This window comes from Bacillus rossius, chromosome 8, assembly GCF_032445375.1.
Source record: "Bacillus rossius redtenbacheri isolate Brsri chromosome 8, Brsri_v3, whole genome shotgun sequence".
In the NCBI taxonomy this organism is placed as follows: domain Eukaryota; kingdom Metazoa; phylum Arthropoda; class Insecta; order Phasmatodea; family Bacillidae; genus Bacillus; species Bacillus rossius.
In genome coordinates this window covers 63,915,604-63,932,842 of record NC_086336.1, presented here as the reverse complement: position 1 = coordinate 63,932,842, position 17,239 = coordinate 63,915,604, and the positions used below count along the sequence as shown (strand labels likewise).

Genomic DNA, 17,239 nt, shown 5'->3' with positions numbered 1-17,239 from the left:
ATAATATTTCTCCATGTCAATGCTGACAACTGTTGAGAAAACTTAACAATTTGGGGGGAAAAAATTATCATGTGTAATTATATTACTTAAATAATTATGTAAAGTAAGTACTTGAAACTCATTAAACTCAAAAGTGTTTTTTTTTTTTTCGATGTGTATTTTCACATTTCCAGAGTTACCATACGTAATTATAATTCTTGCGTGACTTAGACCATTTTTGTTTCAAAATAGATATTTCGAAATGTGTCTAAACGTAAGCTAAGAAATGATTTTGGAATCAGCTAAACAATCAAACAAACTTTAATACATTTTAATATAATATTTTATATGCAAACACCTAGAAGACATTAGGAGGTTTAGTTTAATCCGTTCACCCGTAAAAAGTATAAAGTTACCAAGCTTTAGACGGACGAGTGGGTGACATTTTTCAGTCCATCTTTTTGGGTGCAGGTCACGTAATTGACAGACTGATGACGGATGGATGGGCTATTGTAATTACGGCCTTAGTTGCTTACACCCTTACAATCAAATTATATAGCAATTATAATATTGTCATGCCATCAACTTATTAGGAATAAGTTTGTAAAGTGTGTACATAAATTCGTTAAGTTAAGTTAACTAATTATTTTTATATTATATATATATATATATCTTTTTTAGGGGATTTGTAGGTATTTTAGTATTGTAATGTGAACTTACTTAAGTTAATTGAAAGAAAAATTACGTACAAATTACATATCAACAATAGCCCAGGTTAAAAAATGAAATTTGAGACAATTCTATTTATTTACTCAAAAAATAATTAATTTTTGGTGTTTATGCAGTTTTTCTTAAAAATCTGGAAGAACACCCCCCGAAAAAAATTCCTGGGTACGCCTATGTGTAAGTGTAAACTGTAATTGTAACTGTTCGACCAATTAAACGTCCACTCCGCACACTCCATGCGCGATGTGTCACCGACAGTACAAAGTTCGAATTCGTGTCTATTATTGTGTTGAGTCTCCCTACCCAAGCTAGGAATCAGTATGTTATGCTGCACAGGGCCTGTGACATGTTAACAGCCAGAGATCCCTCCAACCGCAAACATCGCCGACGGACCTAGCGGGCCACGCAGGGGCAACACACCCACCGACCCAACTTTTGGTTAGACACAGAGCTAGCCTGGCGCACTCCCGGACACATTTTCGTTAAGAACCAGTTTCCCCACTAGGATCCACGCCCGGTCTCGAAAACGAGAACCCGGACGACGGCAATCTAATGCCTTATTTTTCTTTGTGAGAGTTATTGGATGAGATTAATTTGATTTTAATCTTATGGGATTTATTTGTTAATACATTTCGAAGGGAAAATATAATGGCACTTATAAGTTATTTGCATGTTTGCATTGTTGAGTCTTTTACTTGTGCAAGCTGGATGGGAGGGTTAATTCTTTCAGAGGAAACTGATACTGACAGGGTGGGAATCTGGCTTTACTGCCACAGCAGCTAAGATATCAGTATTAGCTAAAACAAATTTAATGTCATAGGATAACCTTTAGGTTTCAATTCGGTTACCCAGTCAGACAAACTTGCACATATGCATCATTTCCTTTCAATACTAGCCAATATAAATAGAGCATTCTACATTTAAATACACTATAGGGATCATGTTTTGCTCTGCACACTGGCATTGATCGTTCTCTTTTTGATGTCAATATGTAATCACAGTGAAGATTACACACGCCCACTCTCTAATTTCTTAACTCAATGGATCAATGGTCATATAGATCAGAGGCTGGCACATCTGTACATCGCACCTTTCCGTCTCTTGGTAATTCTTAATTCCATGATTTATTCATTGGCCAGAACTTTTTTAAAATAAAATTAAATTTGTGTATGGCATATTATATATTTATGTATTACTTTCTTTTTAAATTGAATTGAAAAATCTATAAATTTATGTCGCTACCTTGTATTTGGATTTTAGTTTTATCCTGTGTTCACACTAGTTGAAAACAGGTGTTTAAAATTTAATCCATGATACTAGAGAAGAGAGCCAGAGTATATTTAAGAACAAAGTGTAGCTTTTTTTTTGCGTGTGCAGGGTAACTTAATAGATTACTAATAAATTTAATCTGTTGTGACATACACACCGAATAGTAGGAATTATATTCTGGATATTAATGAATTTTTAATTATACCTTAATATTATTTTATATCTATTTACAATGACCGACAGCAGATATGGGTTTAGTCTGCAATTTTCTCTAAGAAAAGGTGTATATATTCATGAACGGAAAATTTGTCTTTCGATTTCGTGCTCTGAGCTCCTTTGCTGGTGGATCCAAAGGCAGCTTTAACATTTTCCGTTTTTGTTGTTACAGATGTTCCAGGTATCAGGGGTCTGGTAGCCTCCTCCTCTTCGCTGTCTTTCGTAAGTTCGGGACCCTAGTGCAAGTGAGTGCTTGTATCTGTTAGATTTATATTTGTTTTTTAACAAAAGTGATCTTGAATGATGTTAATAGTTGCATTGTATGTTAGTATCAGTGATATAGTGTGTATTTAGTTGCGTGGAAAAGGCCTTAAGTAATCTTTTTAATGTCTGGAATCTGAGGTTTTTCTGTAGTCCGCCATCTTATGCTACCGGTTTGCTAGAATAGGTGGTTACATTTTCCTAACTAGATCGCTTATTGCCAGTGTTTATTAGTATTAAGTATTGCGATTGGTTAGTTTTTGATATTTCTTCTTGATTTTACTATAGTGTCTAATGGTAAGTGCCTAACTGTTATTTAAATGTAAAGCTAAATTCAATTTATTCTCGCTTGTTTTCAGGAGAGAAGTACTAAATAGGTTCTTACCATCATGTTCGCCTGCGCACGATTTGTTGCCCCCGCTGCAAGGACAGCTGTAAGTAATGAACCAAAAAACTTGTATAATGGAGTTCAAGTTTAGTGATTAAGGGAGCTAACTGATTTGCCTCTATCTTGTCCGAAGCTTGTATCTGGGTCCCGAGCGTACCTCCGGCCCCTGAGCAGTGCTGTTACAAGTCACAGTACGTCCTTGCAGCAACACAATTCGCAGACTGCTCAAACCCCGATTAGTTTGGTAAGTTGACCTAGTTAATTCTATGAATCCACTTTATAGGGAATGTTTTTTGAAGTTATGTTTAGAAAGTTACTCCTAAGGGAATGTATTTTAATTTTCTTTGTTATTCCATTTCACTCAATACTGAAGTGGGTGTATTTGATATGACCTTGGCTATGTTATAAGTGTTGGTACAGTGAGTGTATCTGCCTAACGTCTGGTCTGCTGCTTCCTTATCACTACCTGAAAGGTATCGTGTTGATAGTAAATTTAGCCAAAGGAAACAGTTAATGGCTAAAATTTTCAGCAAATTTCTAATACTCAATTTGAGAAGCCAACTTTGGAGTATGTAATTACGCCCAGTGTTTCAGGTTGGGATTAGTCAGGGAATTTATTATACAACATTTGGAAAGTCATGGAAATTTCATAGTGATTGTCAAGAGGAGAAAATGTAATGCAGTAGACTATGCTAGCATTTCTTTTTCTCCAGACTTTCAGTGCATAGTCAAGGTGGCTACTCACCGGGAAAACCGGGATTTATCAGGGAAATCGTGTTGATTGGGAATTATCAGGGAATTTTTTTAATATCGGGAAATTTTTTGTCATATTTCCGTGCGTGTTTTGGCAGTGGCCCTTTGAATGTCCGTAATTTGTTTTCTTAAGTTGCGCTGAACTGTGCTGAGTAGCATCAAGCAAATGCCGTGCTGATTAGCACTACGCTGCCCGGACCGTGCCGAGCAGTGTTAGCTGTAGCTGCCGTCGCTCGTCGCCATATTGAGGATTTTTTCCAGTTTTTACTGTTATAATGCAGCCAGTTTTCGTGTCTTTCATTAATGAACGTGAGAATGGCGTTTGCCGCATGTTCTGTTACTCTCTTGGTGCAGGATTCCACGTAACTTTTGTCTTTTGTAAAACATATGTTAATTTTATCTCGTGGAAATGCTAACCTAAAACGAGGTTTCTCCAACTCGAGTGTTTAATAGAGGATCTTAAAGAAGAGTCCCTAGTATGTTCTTTCATGTATGTATTATTAATTTTAATGCTTGTGTAAATCTGTATTTTAGTTGCTAAACTAAATATTTCCGCTGGTATAATGCTTTTCTCACTTTAGTTTGACTTGGGTAATTACTTGATTAACTAAATCTCACACGTCACTTTCACGTGCCAGATACCAACCTCAGACTGCACATGTCCAATTTGACAAATAGTTATGCTCCATAATTATTCGCAAGCTTCAAATTTAAGAATTATTTAAAATCAGTTTTTTTTTTAATGCATGAGAAAAATTTTTGGTACTCTTTTTTAATTCAAAGAATACAATTTGTTTGAGTGGAAGAGTTATTTTATTTGAGATTATACTCTAGTCCTTACTATTCTTAATGGTTATCCCTTGTTCTATTAAAAATAATAGTAATTTGTCTAATAAGCAAGAAGTTGCTCTTAAGTTGCGTATGAACTCCATGCATATTTATTTTTATTAGTGTAAAATATTAAAATAGTTTTTGCCTTTTTTAAGTAAATGGGTATTTATAGCCTAATTAAAAAATTTAAGGTACATAAATATGGGTAAATATGTATTAAACGGATTAGCGCCAAAAAAAATCGTACAAATATGAAATAACTTTCATTATATGCTATCTTACGTACTCTCTTCAGAACCGCCTGCGGAGATAAAAAATTCCAATTACTTTAGGAGATATCGAATTTTTTAATCTTCATTTTTTGGGGATTTTTTTTAAAAAAAAATTTAAAAATCCGAAAATACCTTTATTCTGTGCTCTTAAACTTCCTCTTTTCATTAAACCCGGCTGATATAAGAAATTCCAAATACTTTTGGAGATATCAAATTTTTTAATTTTCATCCTGTGCACTCGTGCGGCGATAACGGTTGCTTGTTTACAAGTATCATTTTTTTTTTTTTGCGATGTTCCCGAACGGAGAAACCTAAGATGCACATAGAGTTCTGCCATTCCCGATTACACCCGAACAATTCACCTTCGGCCAACCTCGGGTTTATTTATTAATATTTCTCTGTTTATTTTATTGTAGCTATACTAACCTAACTAACCATCCAAATGGTTTTAAAGTGTTTTAATGTATCTAACCTATCCGACCACTTTTAATATTTCAATTCATTTTTCCTGCGCAAAAATAAATAAATCCCGAGGTTGGCCGAAGGTGAATATTCGGGTGTAATCGGGAATGGCAGAACTTTATGTGGATCTTAGGACTCTCACGTAAACGAATACATCATGTAAAAAGAAACTTACGTGAGTTTATTCTGTTCATCCTTTTTCCCGGTTTGTTAGTTCAGGTCAGCTACATTATAAATACTTTGAAACTAAACAACCAATAAAATTAATTTTATTATTTTTAATGTCTGTTCAGTTTCAAAGTATTTATAATGTAGCTGACCTGACCTAATCTACCTTTGTCCCATTTTGTTATGTCAGGTCAGTTACATTATAAATACTTAAAACTATACAACATGTAAAATAAATTGATATTATTTTTAATTTCGGTTTATTTTGAAGTATTTATAATGTAACTAACCTTACATAATGGAAAATTTATGTTATTTAGACATTCACGCGCACACGGCAAAATATAAAATGGCGACGGTCAAATTATTACACACGTCTGGTATAGCAAAATAAGAACGGCCATATCTCCAAAAGTATTTGGAATTTTTTATCTCCGCAGGCGGTTCTGAAAAGAGGACGTAAGATAGCATATAATGAAAGTTATTTCATATTTGTAAGATTTTTTTTGGCGCTAATCCGTACAATACATATTTACCTAAATATGTAGTTGGGTGGTGTTTGCGAAACAAAATGTTAAAAATATGAAAATACTTTTATTATATGCTCTTTCACTTCCTCTTTTCATTAAACCCGGCGGAGATAAGAAATTGCAAATACTTAAGGAGATATCGCAGTTCTTATTTTGCAATAAAAGACCTGTGTAATCATTCGACTGCTGCAATTTTTGTATTTTGCTGTGTGTTCGTGAATGCGTAATTAATTAAAATGGTTGATTAGGTCAGGTCAGTTACATTATTAATACTTTAAAACTAAGCCGACATTAAAAATTATTTTGTGAATTAATTTTAATGGCTGTTTAGTTTTAAAATATTTATAATGTAACTGACCTGACCAAACAAACGCGGACAGAGGGTGACAGTAAACTAAAATGGTCGATTAGGTCAGGTCGGTTACATTATAAATACTTTCAAACTAAGGTGATATTAAAAATAATGTGAATTAATTTTAATTATTCTTTAGTTTTAAATTATTTATAATGTAACTGACCTTACCTAACAAACCCGTAACAAAGGATGTACAGTAACAACTCACGTAAATTTTTTTGTTACTTATTACTTGCGCAACAATATCAAAATAACAAATAAGACTTTAAAATTAGAAACGTTAAAAACTCACCTAAGTTGGAGGCGGTAATTAAACACCGTTTTAAACAATAATTGAACTAAATAATCACGTATTAGTTCATTTGAATTCTGGCCTATCACGAACAATCACGTGACATCATTATTCAATAAAAAAATAGATACTCGTCTCGTACGTAAACAAGAAACAATGGTGCACGCACGCCACAGGAATGCGCTGGTTTTGTGCTGAAATTTAAAAATTCGATATCTCCTAAAGTATTTGGAATTTCTAATCTCTGCCGCTTTTAATGAAAAGAGGAAGTTTAAGAGCATAGAATAACAGTATTTTTGGAATTTTAAATTTTTTTAACAAATATCGCCCAACTACGAAAATTAAAAATTTCGTTATCTCCTAAAGTATTTGGAATTTCTTATCTCCGCCGGGTTTGATGAAAAGAGGAAGTTAAAGAGCATATAATAAAAGTATTTTCGTATTTTTAACATTTTTTTTCGCAAGTACCGCCCAACTACATACAGTAGAACCCTGTTATAACGAATCTGAAGGGAGTAGTTTATATGTTCACTATAGAGGGGAAACTTTATATCTGGGAAAACTTTTATATTGGCAATACATACTCAAAAGCAAAATCTTAACTACACATAGGCCTAAGCCAAGAAAAGAACGAATGAAAATACTCAAAGCAACAGTTTTATGAGCAAATGCAGTTATTATTTTTAATGAACTACACATGTACAAACTTTCTATTACCTAATGGTTCTTGGAAATCGGCGTATTATCCTTTTTTCAGGCATTTAATACTCTGACGTTTTCGCAGCTTGAGAAAGAAGATTGTTCAGCTTTTTTAATATTGTACTTAATGTGGATGTTGCAATTCCCAGTTCCTTTGCTATTAACATGTGCGGGACAGTGGGGTTGGAGTCTACCTTTTCAATAATGTCCAGTTTATCTCGCACAGATAATGCCTTACGTTTTTACCGCGTTTTTCACCCTTTTTTTTTATGTACGTATTTCTTATTGAAGCACATTTGCAGCTTAAGAAAACAAAATTCTTTTTACCGTCAAAAGTAAATAAACGAAAAATAACGAGTCTGGCGCATCAAAGATCACTACGTATCATTTAGTGTCGCAGTTGCTAAAGCTGGAACGAAATTTTCTCACCTTCTATGGAAAAATTTAGTCCACAGAGTTCTATCTAGTGGAAGCCTTCTAACCTTACTCGATCAAAATGTCAGAAACGTGAACAATAAAAATGAGACGTAAAAATATTGAATTTGCTGCTATAATGTACATACGTATTTGTGTGGCGGTAATTTATGTTTAATTTTGATAACATATTAAATGTACACACGTTCGCCCATTCTTTAACTATGCAGGGAAAACAATTTTTTATTTTCACCAAACTGATCACCATTTTTGGCTACACGAAGCCTACCGAGGCCACTCGAATACAACTTGTTTATAATATGAACAGTAGACAATCGAGTAGCGTATTGCGGAGAAAAACTTCAATGTGATCCAGAATAGACGTTTTGTGAAAAAACTTGTAATTATATGAAAATATTTTAGATAAATGTGCATTATGTCGGCAAAATTTGTTCGTAGTACACGGTAAAACGTATGAACATTGACAAAAGTTGTGCGCTACATCCAATAAATTAATACATAACCTCACATCATTTTGCCGGGGCTGAAACGGAAATTCACAATAAACTGGAATTCATTATAGGCGGGTTCACTATAAACGGGTTCTACTGTATTTACCAAATTTAAAACAAAAAAAAGGAAATTGTACTTTTGAGTTTCTTAAATCTTGTTCCGTAGTGTGGTATTTCAGGTAATTTTCTATACGTTATTCTAATTAATTTTTTTGGGGGAGGGGGGGGATTTTCTGGGTATAAATCATGAAAATAGGATCAATGAAATTTACAAAATTGCGTAAAATTTACTTTTGCTTTGGATTTTGAACCATCAAGCCCATTTCAATTTGTTAGATATGGTGACATGCCACAAGAAGTGATGAAACTGAACTGACCTGTCACAAAAAAAAATTTAAATGGTGACTGAAGTTTTTTTGCTAGCCTTTTGCTGACTCTTTTTATGTTTCACATCAGTTTATATTACATATAAAACTATCTCCTTAAATTATGCAAATATCATCTATGAATTAGTTAAAGCATTATGTTTTGCTGATACATAAAAATGTCCTTGTGATTTCAAACAGAAAATTTCCCATTCCTGTTAGTCTTCAAAACATTTCACGGGGTATAAGAGTTTGGTGAGCATGTACTTGGTGTGTGTTGTGTTGGGACGAGGAAAGTGAGACGAGGTAGGTGTGCTTGCAGCTGCCAGCGGTGCGGAGCTTCCAGACCACCGCAGTCACGAGAGACATTGACTCTGCGGCCAAGTTTATCGGCGCCGGCGCTGCCACGGTCGGAGTGGCAGGCTCAGGTAAAGTGGAGTGCCGGAGGACCTGTAGTGGGGACCACCACCGCCCGGTGATGACGAGCGGACCAGCCGGCGCCTGGCCAGCGGGGATGTCGCATGTGGGGCCCACGCGCCGGGTACTTGTTACTCCCCCGGCCCCGGGAAGGTCTGAGCAAGGGTCGCTGCACGCCCCAGCAGGGCGGCCCCGTGGCGGGGCGTGGGGGACTAGAGATGGGCGAGCAAGCCAGGGGCCTGTGCCAGGGACGCCCTGGGGCGGAGGCTGTGCCCCTGGCTCTCTTGGAACCCCCCACGACCGGCAGTTTGAGTGCAATGTGCGACGCGGCTGTAGCCGTAACTCAATTCAGACTAGTCTCCCGCTGGCCGGAGCCCGCCGGATCCATCCTGAGGGCACCATGGTGTTACTGGTACTTTGCCTCTGCAGCTCTGACAACTGTCCTGGTCACAATTTAATGTATAAACTACAAATAAATAATGCTACCATAGACTAGTAGCTGCTTAGAAAGTGCTGCAACACTATGTTAATTGGCTTGACTATTTTATTTTTGTAAAATTACCAATCACACCTATGAGTAATGACATAGTTCTGAGAGGCTGTCTAGTTCCATTTAAACTGTCTAAAATATAGTGTTTTGTGATTTCTATGACTGCAGATGCATAAAAACTCCAGGAAAGTCACTTGCACGTTAACGTTTTAGTTATGTTGTGCAAACAATGGGCATGAATCAGGTTTGGAGCAAGGTGACTGTTCTAATGCCTCGCCCGTGCAGGATACTGCATCACGATTGCTTGCACCCGCCTCTAAAGCTGTCTCAGGTCGAGGGGGCATTGTCGTGTGTGCTGTGTAAAGGCTGTCGACCAAAGCGTACCAGTTTTCATCCTGCAACATTCCGTCATGCCCGGATGCTTGTTTCGCTAGATACCACAGTGTTGAACATAAAAAATTGAGTAGTGAATTTGGTCGAGTTTTTTATTAATAAATTAGTAACTTTTAGGTGCACAAATATTCTATGTATAACTGTTCTCACTTACAGAAGTTAATTATAATTATATTTCTTGCATATATGTTTTTTAAAAAAAAGTTTTTCATAGAAGGATTTTGCATGTTATTAAATTGTTCAAACTACAGTATATCCTTTAGCTGGATCAGATTATGTAGTAATTTTGTTCAATGTGTACTTAAAAAAATATACTATTTAGTATGAGTGTAACTAACACATTTTTATTAATCAGTTTGATTCTATGTACATTTCCTACATCAATAGTAGAATTATGATAAATGCTTTTTGTTGATTTTAAGAAAGCACACTAACTGATAAACACGGAGTACTGGATCATCAATCCGATGCCGCACCAGCTAAGAGATATTGTGTGAAGTAATTTTTATTATTTTTTTAATGTCTTCTCAATATAATAGGACAATATTCTCCTTTCACTCTTAGCTGAGTTTTGAAATAAACACCGTCGTATCACTGTGCCGCGTCAGCAAGTGATAGACTGAATTCATCTTGTGCGCCAAGCACTAGTTGCAACACACACACACTGCAGTACAGTTGGTGCTAATAAAATAACGGAGAAGTAATATAACAGGAAAATGGTGCCGTTACCATTCAGGACACAATAGGAAACACTTTATTTTTTGAATAATCTATAAAATAGCACCGTAACGTAAGACAATATGATAGTGTTACGATTTGGTACTCACCTAATCACTGTCTGGCAGTGGTGCTATCCCTTCCAGACTCTAATCAGACATACCACCACTATCTTCGTCACTACTTTTGTCACTGTCACAGAGGAACTATAACACTGTCAATGACAATATCACTGATACCATCCAATTCCCACATTCTGTTCTCTACTTTCATTACGTGCCAAATACAGTTGTTCCACTTCTCTGGAGTAATCTGAGACAAACCTGTGGCTACCAAATCACGTACCTCGCTTAGCTTGAATATTCTGTTATTATGTGTCACGTAACCTTTAATCTGACTCCACACGAGTTCGATTGGATTCAAGTTGCAATGATACGGCGGTAGCCTAAGTACAGTGTGCCCCGCTTTCTCGGTGATGTTGTCAATTACATATGCAGTAAAAGATGAATGTACTGTACGAACTAAATTCAGTAACTCTTTTTTCACAGACATTGCACTGAAGGATATATTTTTTGACTAACCACTTGATAATATTTTGTTCTCCACGAATGGTTTGGCACACGATCACACTTTTCACTGTGATAGGACGCATTGTCCATAACAACAACACTGTTCTGTTCTAATTTTGACAATGTTTTTTCAAACCAATTCCGGTAAACGTCACCATCTCTTCATGAAAATCTCCGGATTTCTTTGACTGAAAAATTAACTCACCGTTTTCCACAAAACCACTCGCTACCAATATGAAGCAGTATAAGGCGCTGCCCCTTACCTGTTGGATTTTTTAGTCCTGTAGACAGTCCTGAGAGAAAAGCTTCTCTTCTTAACTGTAGAATCTTTCCAAGACTTGTTTGTAGCATGCCCTTCATTCACCCACGTTTCATCTAAATAGTATATTTTGTGTCCTTGTCTGTAACCACGGATTTTGCTTGAATATTTTCTTCGCCATAGTGAAATGTCATCCCTATCAATTATGACATTTGTTTTGCTTCTTTACGTACTGAAAACCGATAAGTTTTAACAGTTTATAAAATGTTCGTCTGAAATTAGGAAGTTCAGTGTCGTCATTAACACACCGTAGCCCTTTGTTCAGCGTAGGTGGTTCATTTGCAAAGTAAAAACTATGCACTTTATGCCTAATAGCAGTCTTCACAAAATCATCACAAGTTTTGATAACAGGATACTCACATTTCCTTTACTTCCCGGGAAATGTTAATGTCCCAGTGTCCTATAATTCTTTCCTTGCACGAAGCACACTGCTCTTAGAAACACCCGTAAATTCAGCATTTCAACTCGCGATATCGTTGACACGACAATCTGGATATTTGTCTGAAAATTTTTTAAAAACATTCAACACAATAGTTTTCTGTGCACTTTTCAAAGGCTTTCCCATTCTGTGCTTTACAAAACTCGGTCCGGTGTCAGCCGTAACAATCCGTGCATGCGCGAATCCGAAATAAAACTGTTGCGTGGGGCATCAACTGTACACTGTACACGCGTCTGCTAACATAATTTTAAGTAAATACTTAATGACACATTAAACTGTATTGGATATTAATGGTGAAATGCTATATAACAATAATTGTTATAAAAAAACAGTGTAAAAATACTTACAAATGGTACGTAACCAAGGGACTATTTCTTGCGCACGAATGTGCGCGGCGGCCGGCAGCCAATGAATGTTTGTTTACAAGAGGCTTTGTTTATTCCAAAACTCGGGTAAGAGTGAACGGAGAATAAGTATTTTTGTTGCATAATTTAATTTATCATAATAAACAGTGAGTCTGCTTATTTGAGGATTTTATTTTGCTTATTTACCCAGATTATCCAGATTTTCAATTGTGGATTGCGTGGTTTGACATTTTTTTTTAATTTATTTTGTTGCTCATACTTTTTTCTGCTTGAAAAGTGGTATGTTCTTATAACTATCAAAAATTTACTTCACAAAGATTAAATTCTTTGTAAGGGCACACAGGAGTAAAGCTGATAAGTAGTGTGTTCACTAATTGAGCGCATGGCCCGGTGATGACGAGCGGACCGGCCGGCGCCTGGCCAGCGGGGATGTCGCATGTGGGGCCCACGCGCCGGGTACTTGTTACTCCACCGGCCCCGGGAAGGTCTGAGCAAGGGTCGCTGCACGCCCCAGCAGGGCGGCCCCGTGGCGGGGCGTGGGGGACTAGAGATGGGCGAGCAAGCCAGGGGCCTGTGCCAGGGACGCCCTGGGGCGGAGGCTGTGCCCCTGGCTCTCTTGGAACCCCCCACGACCGGCAGTTTGAGTGCAATGTGCGACGCGGCTGCGGCCGTAACTCAATTCAGACTAGTCTCCCGCTGGCCGGAGCCCGCCGGATCCATCCTGAGGGTTCCTGATGTGCCCGTGGTGCTGTGTGGTTGTCTGGTCGTCGTGACGTTCCTGCGGTGAGAGCGCGGATGTGTGTGCCGCAGGTGCCGGCATCGGGACGGTGTTCGGCTCGCTGATCATCGGCTACGCCAGGAATCCCTCCCTCAAGCAGCAGCTCTTCTCGTACGCCATCCTGGGCTTCGCCCTGTCGGAGGCCATGGGCCTGTTCTGTCTGATGATGGCCTTCTTGCTGCTGTTTGCATTCTAAGTGCAGTTTAGTCAGTGTTGCTGCCACGGGGACTGCTTTCTCCTTGGTGTGGCGGGGCGGCGCGTGGAATGACTCGACATCTGCGGTTTCGCCGTTCCACGGTTTGCCCCACGTAGCAGATTGTGAGCTGCCTGCAGAGGTGGGGGCAGTTTTCAAAAATAGAGGACACAATAAAAAAAATTAAAATATTCCATGATTGTTAAACCCACTGGAAGTAAAGTTTTCTTCAACTCTGTCAACAACCCCAAAGTCCAGCCTATCAATATTGTTTTGTGCTGCCTTTGTATGAAATGTGTAGATATTTTATTGCTCCTTTTTTTTTTTTTTTTGTTATTTACATTGTCTGTTTTTGGACCTGTACTGTATGCTAGGTTAAGGTGAATACTGCTGTATAAAGTTTGTATCAATGAAAGTAAACCTTGGTTGGAAATCTTCCTTTTGTGGAAGAGCTCACCACATCTGAACTCGACCACTTATTTCCTGGCCTTGTGTTTTTGAATGCCATTTTGTGCTCACTAGATGGAAGAGTTGAGAAACAAGAACATTATTATTATAAAACTTTGTAGGCTGAGAAAAAATAGGACAGGCTCACGAAACACTGATAACTCATATGGCTGAACCAACTTTTGCGTAGAGCAAAGTATTGTCATGTTTGTGGCTATGCAGCTGGTGTATTTCATATTTAGCTGTAAGTAATTAGCACTCCAAAACTGGTGTTAATATTGCGAGAGAAGGCGTAAGTATATTGTGTTTTATGCTTTAGTGTCTGATGTTGGCGGGTTGAACGGGACTTTCTGGATCATATAATATTATTAAAGTCTGTTTGAAAGCAGTGATGTGTAGGCATGGCAGTATTTTTTGTTTTTCAATAAACTGTTGTTTTTGACTTTATTTTTTTGTGTTGGAGGGACCCTTTATTTCTTGTAATATTAAGCAATTTAGAACCAAATAACTATTATGATACTACTATTCAATAGGTACCTGTCTTAAGTCTGTGTGATGCTTTCCTAATATTCCGTAAGGGAGAATGTCCTACAGTTTATGCAGTGCTGCATGTATCGTACGAGTAAATTAATGTTAAATGGATGTGCAGGTGTTAGTTTTTTTTAATGCAAGTGCTGAGATCAATTAATTAAGCAACTGCAAGCAGCCATAGTTTACTAACAGGGATATCATCGCCAGTAGCGGACGAAGGGGCCGAGTACCTGAACTTGACATCGAGCCCCAAGGAGTCCCAGCCCGCGGAATGTGACTCCTAACCTCATGTTTTGTGCCTATAAAAAATTTTGTCTGGGGTTGTAAAATAACCTACTTTGAAAATTTGTTGTGAAGCTTGGTGACTACAAATGGTCTGTGAGTTAAATTTAATCTTGATGGAAATGGATTAATTTTTACGTTGAACTCTTGTTGTCCAGCTCTTGTTTGATTTGGGGGGGGGGGGGGATGGGGTGTTCAGTATTTAGCTGAGCAGCTGGTCTTACCTACTTAAGGTTTTCTTGTTGAAATTTTTTTAGTTGAGTTTGTAGGCTTGGGCTTATATACTGTGTTAAGCTAGATGATGTCTGTGGGTGAGTTTCCGTAGACCATGGGCCACTGACCACTTCCTTTAGCGGGGGGAAGGGCTAGGCCGGGAGATGGGATGAGTCCCTCTCGACCCACGGCTGGAGTGGCTCAGTACTGCAATTAGCATTTCTGCCAACTGCTGCTTGGTGCGGCCCCAGGCCCTGGGGAGCTGCGGCTTGGATTGGGCTGGCTCGGCTGCCCAGTGGTTGCCTCTGATGGTGGTGCTAACCTCCAGTAGGATTTGAAATATATTTAAATAATTTGATGGTAAATCTGTGAAAAATGAATCTTTCAAAAAATGAAGTTACTTTTGTTTCGTTGAGTAATGACAGTAAACTATCTTACACTGACGTGAAGTATCTGGGGAGGTCAGCTCTTATAATTTATGAATTTTCTTAATGATACTTATTTCTCAGCAAGAGAGAGTACCTAATGAACTTATTCTTAGCTCCATTTAAGAACTCGACTTGTTACATTCATTACTTAAACCACAACGCTTACGCGGTTGGCTATGTTTGCATGAATTATGTAGCATAGGAAGCCATTTTTACTTTGTTTTTTGTCTGCTCATGAATGAAGAGTGCTGCATTTGTGGGGTTAAGAATTGCCAGGAGATGGCATGCTATGAGTAGTTCATAACTTTCATCTTGCCCTCTGCACATTATGCCCAGGACATTGCAGGAATGGTGCTTCATAATGTATTGGCATATCCCTTGTTTAAAACAGTCCACAATGCAGATGCTGCACTTCATCCAATGTGTTGGGTGTCATCAATACAGGACAATTGGCTGAACAATTACAGCATTATACAGAAAGATCATGTAACTAAGATCCTGCCTAAATATTTGTAAATATTAGAGGTAAAAGTAACGAAAAAAGCGTACCCGTATGTATTCGTTACTATAACAATCAGTACTCGTTACTATCGTATCGTTACTTCTGATACCGCATAACATGCAACAAATCGAGTTGTATTGCGTACGCATACGGTATGACGTGTAAATAATAATGGAATATATACAATTAACAATATTTGATAATTAAGTTTTTGTTAACCAAGAAACTATTCTCATTAGAGCAGCTTTATTATATTATCTCTTTTAAGATAATAAAAAACAAAAACATGGGTACGTACATATTTCTAATTTGTAAAAAATACTTTCTTACGTTTCTGTTCCAATTTCAAACTTTGTCTACACACACAATACCTTTAATAAACGGTAAAAAACTTGGGACGAATTTCCAAATCATTGAATATGCGCGCGCATGCGTGAAACACGAAAAATGCGAGTAACGAAATGCAGGTGTGTGTAACTCACGGAGCATTGCTTTCCACTATGCTCCAGTGGGTTTAAAAAATGGTGCAGAAAATAGAAACTAGCCCCATAAAAACATAAAAAATTTCCACCATCTAATTTTCAATTTTTACTTCGAAAAATGGTTAAAGAGCACCATTTTGCACCTTCAAATCAAAATTTTCCCGAGGGAGGGCCCCTGGACCCCCACTTTATTTGGGGAACCAAGTATTTACTCCACTAAAAACCCTCCCTCTTTTTGACTAGCCAAGGTTGGCAGGTATGCATTAACTTAACATAATTTTTAAAATAATTTTGCAATCTGGGGTAACCATGATAGGACGCCGCTGTGTGGAAGGGCATGCGGACCCTGTTAAAACATTATGCTACCAAATTAATTTAAAAAATAAATATTTTCTGCTGAGGTTAGGGCAATCATACATGTGCATTAAAAATATTAGAGTTGATAATGAACCAGAGATGCATTTTTAATTTGTGTGGCTTGGTAGCTATTAAATGTTTCATTGGGTTTGTAGAAGAGGTTCTTGATTTTAATAATAATAAATTTACTGCCTACTTGATGGTTTGACACCTCAGTATAAATACATTTCCCTCCCACTTTCAGGGGGTGTGGATCTGCAGTCAAAAATGTCTTGTGTACATACGAGTTGATCAGACTCCACTGGGGCATAGCTTTTGGATGTGAAGTGAACCACAAAACCCACTTAATGCTTCAATTAAAAAAAAGTATATATTGCATTACATAACCACTAATAGAATTGTGAAGACATATTTCTATGGATCAGAGTTTGGCTTAGAGCTTTTAAACATGTTAATGCAATGACATGGCTGCTGTGTTTATTTTAATTTATATACATATGATAGAGTAATTGCTATGAAGTCTTAAAAGTTACAAAGTCAACCCTTGATTTACTTAGGTACCATGAAGATTAACTACACAACTACAGAATGGTCTCTATCAATCCATGAACCTTATAAAAATGTTTTACCACAATAAAAATGTCATAGTTATTCATTTCTGAATGAGTGAACTAACAACAAAATTTGGTTTTCCGGTAACAAAATTTGAAAACTTTTTTTCAAACAGGTTGCAACCATTGTTTAGGAAACTTTGCAAAGAAATTTGTGTTGTAAAACAATATGAGTAATCATGAAATCATACTAAATGTACACAATTAGCATTAA

At 37.3% G+C, this 17,239-nt stretch overlaps 1 protein-coding gene across 5 annotated transcripts in view; it reads left to right on the top strand.

The window, feature by feature from the left end:
* The window catches only part of LOC134535078 (ATP synthase lipid-binding protein, mitochondrial), a 106,554-nt gene extending 92,915 nt beyond the window's left edge, over nt 1-13,639 (top strand). The window contains exons 1-5 of one of the 5 annotated variants that reach the window (XM_063373936.1): nt 2,231-2,435; nt 2,811-2,885; nt 2,973-3,083; nt 8,815-8,920; nt 13,012-13,639. In XM_063373936.1, coding sequence (XP_063230006.1) covers nt 2,841-2,885; nt 2,973-3,083; nt 8,815-8,920; nt 13,012-13,175 — 426 coding nt within the window. In that variant the 5' untranslated portion in view covers nt 2,231-2,435; nt 2,811-2,840 and the 3' untranslated portion in view covers nt 13,176-13,639. Of the gene's footprint in view, nt 1-2,230; nt 2,704-2,810; nt 2,886-2,972; nt 3,084-8,814; nt 8,921-13,011 lie in introns of those variants that run through there. The other 4 variants (XM_063373933.1, XM_063373935.1, XM_063373934.1 and 1 more) reach the window with 4 other exon arrangements.
* The last annotated feature ends 3,600 nt before the right edge of the window (nt 13,640-17,239 follow it).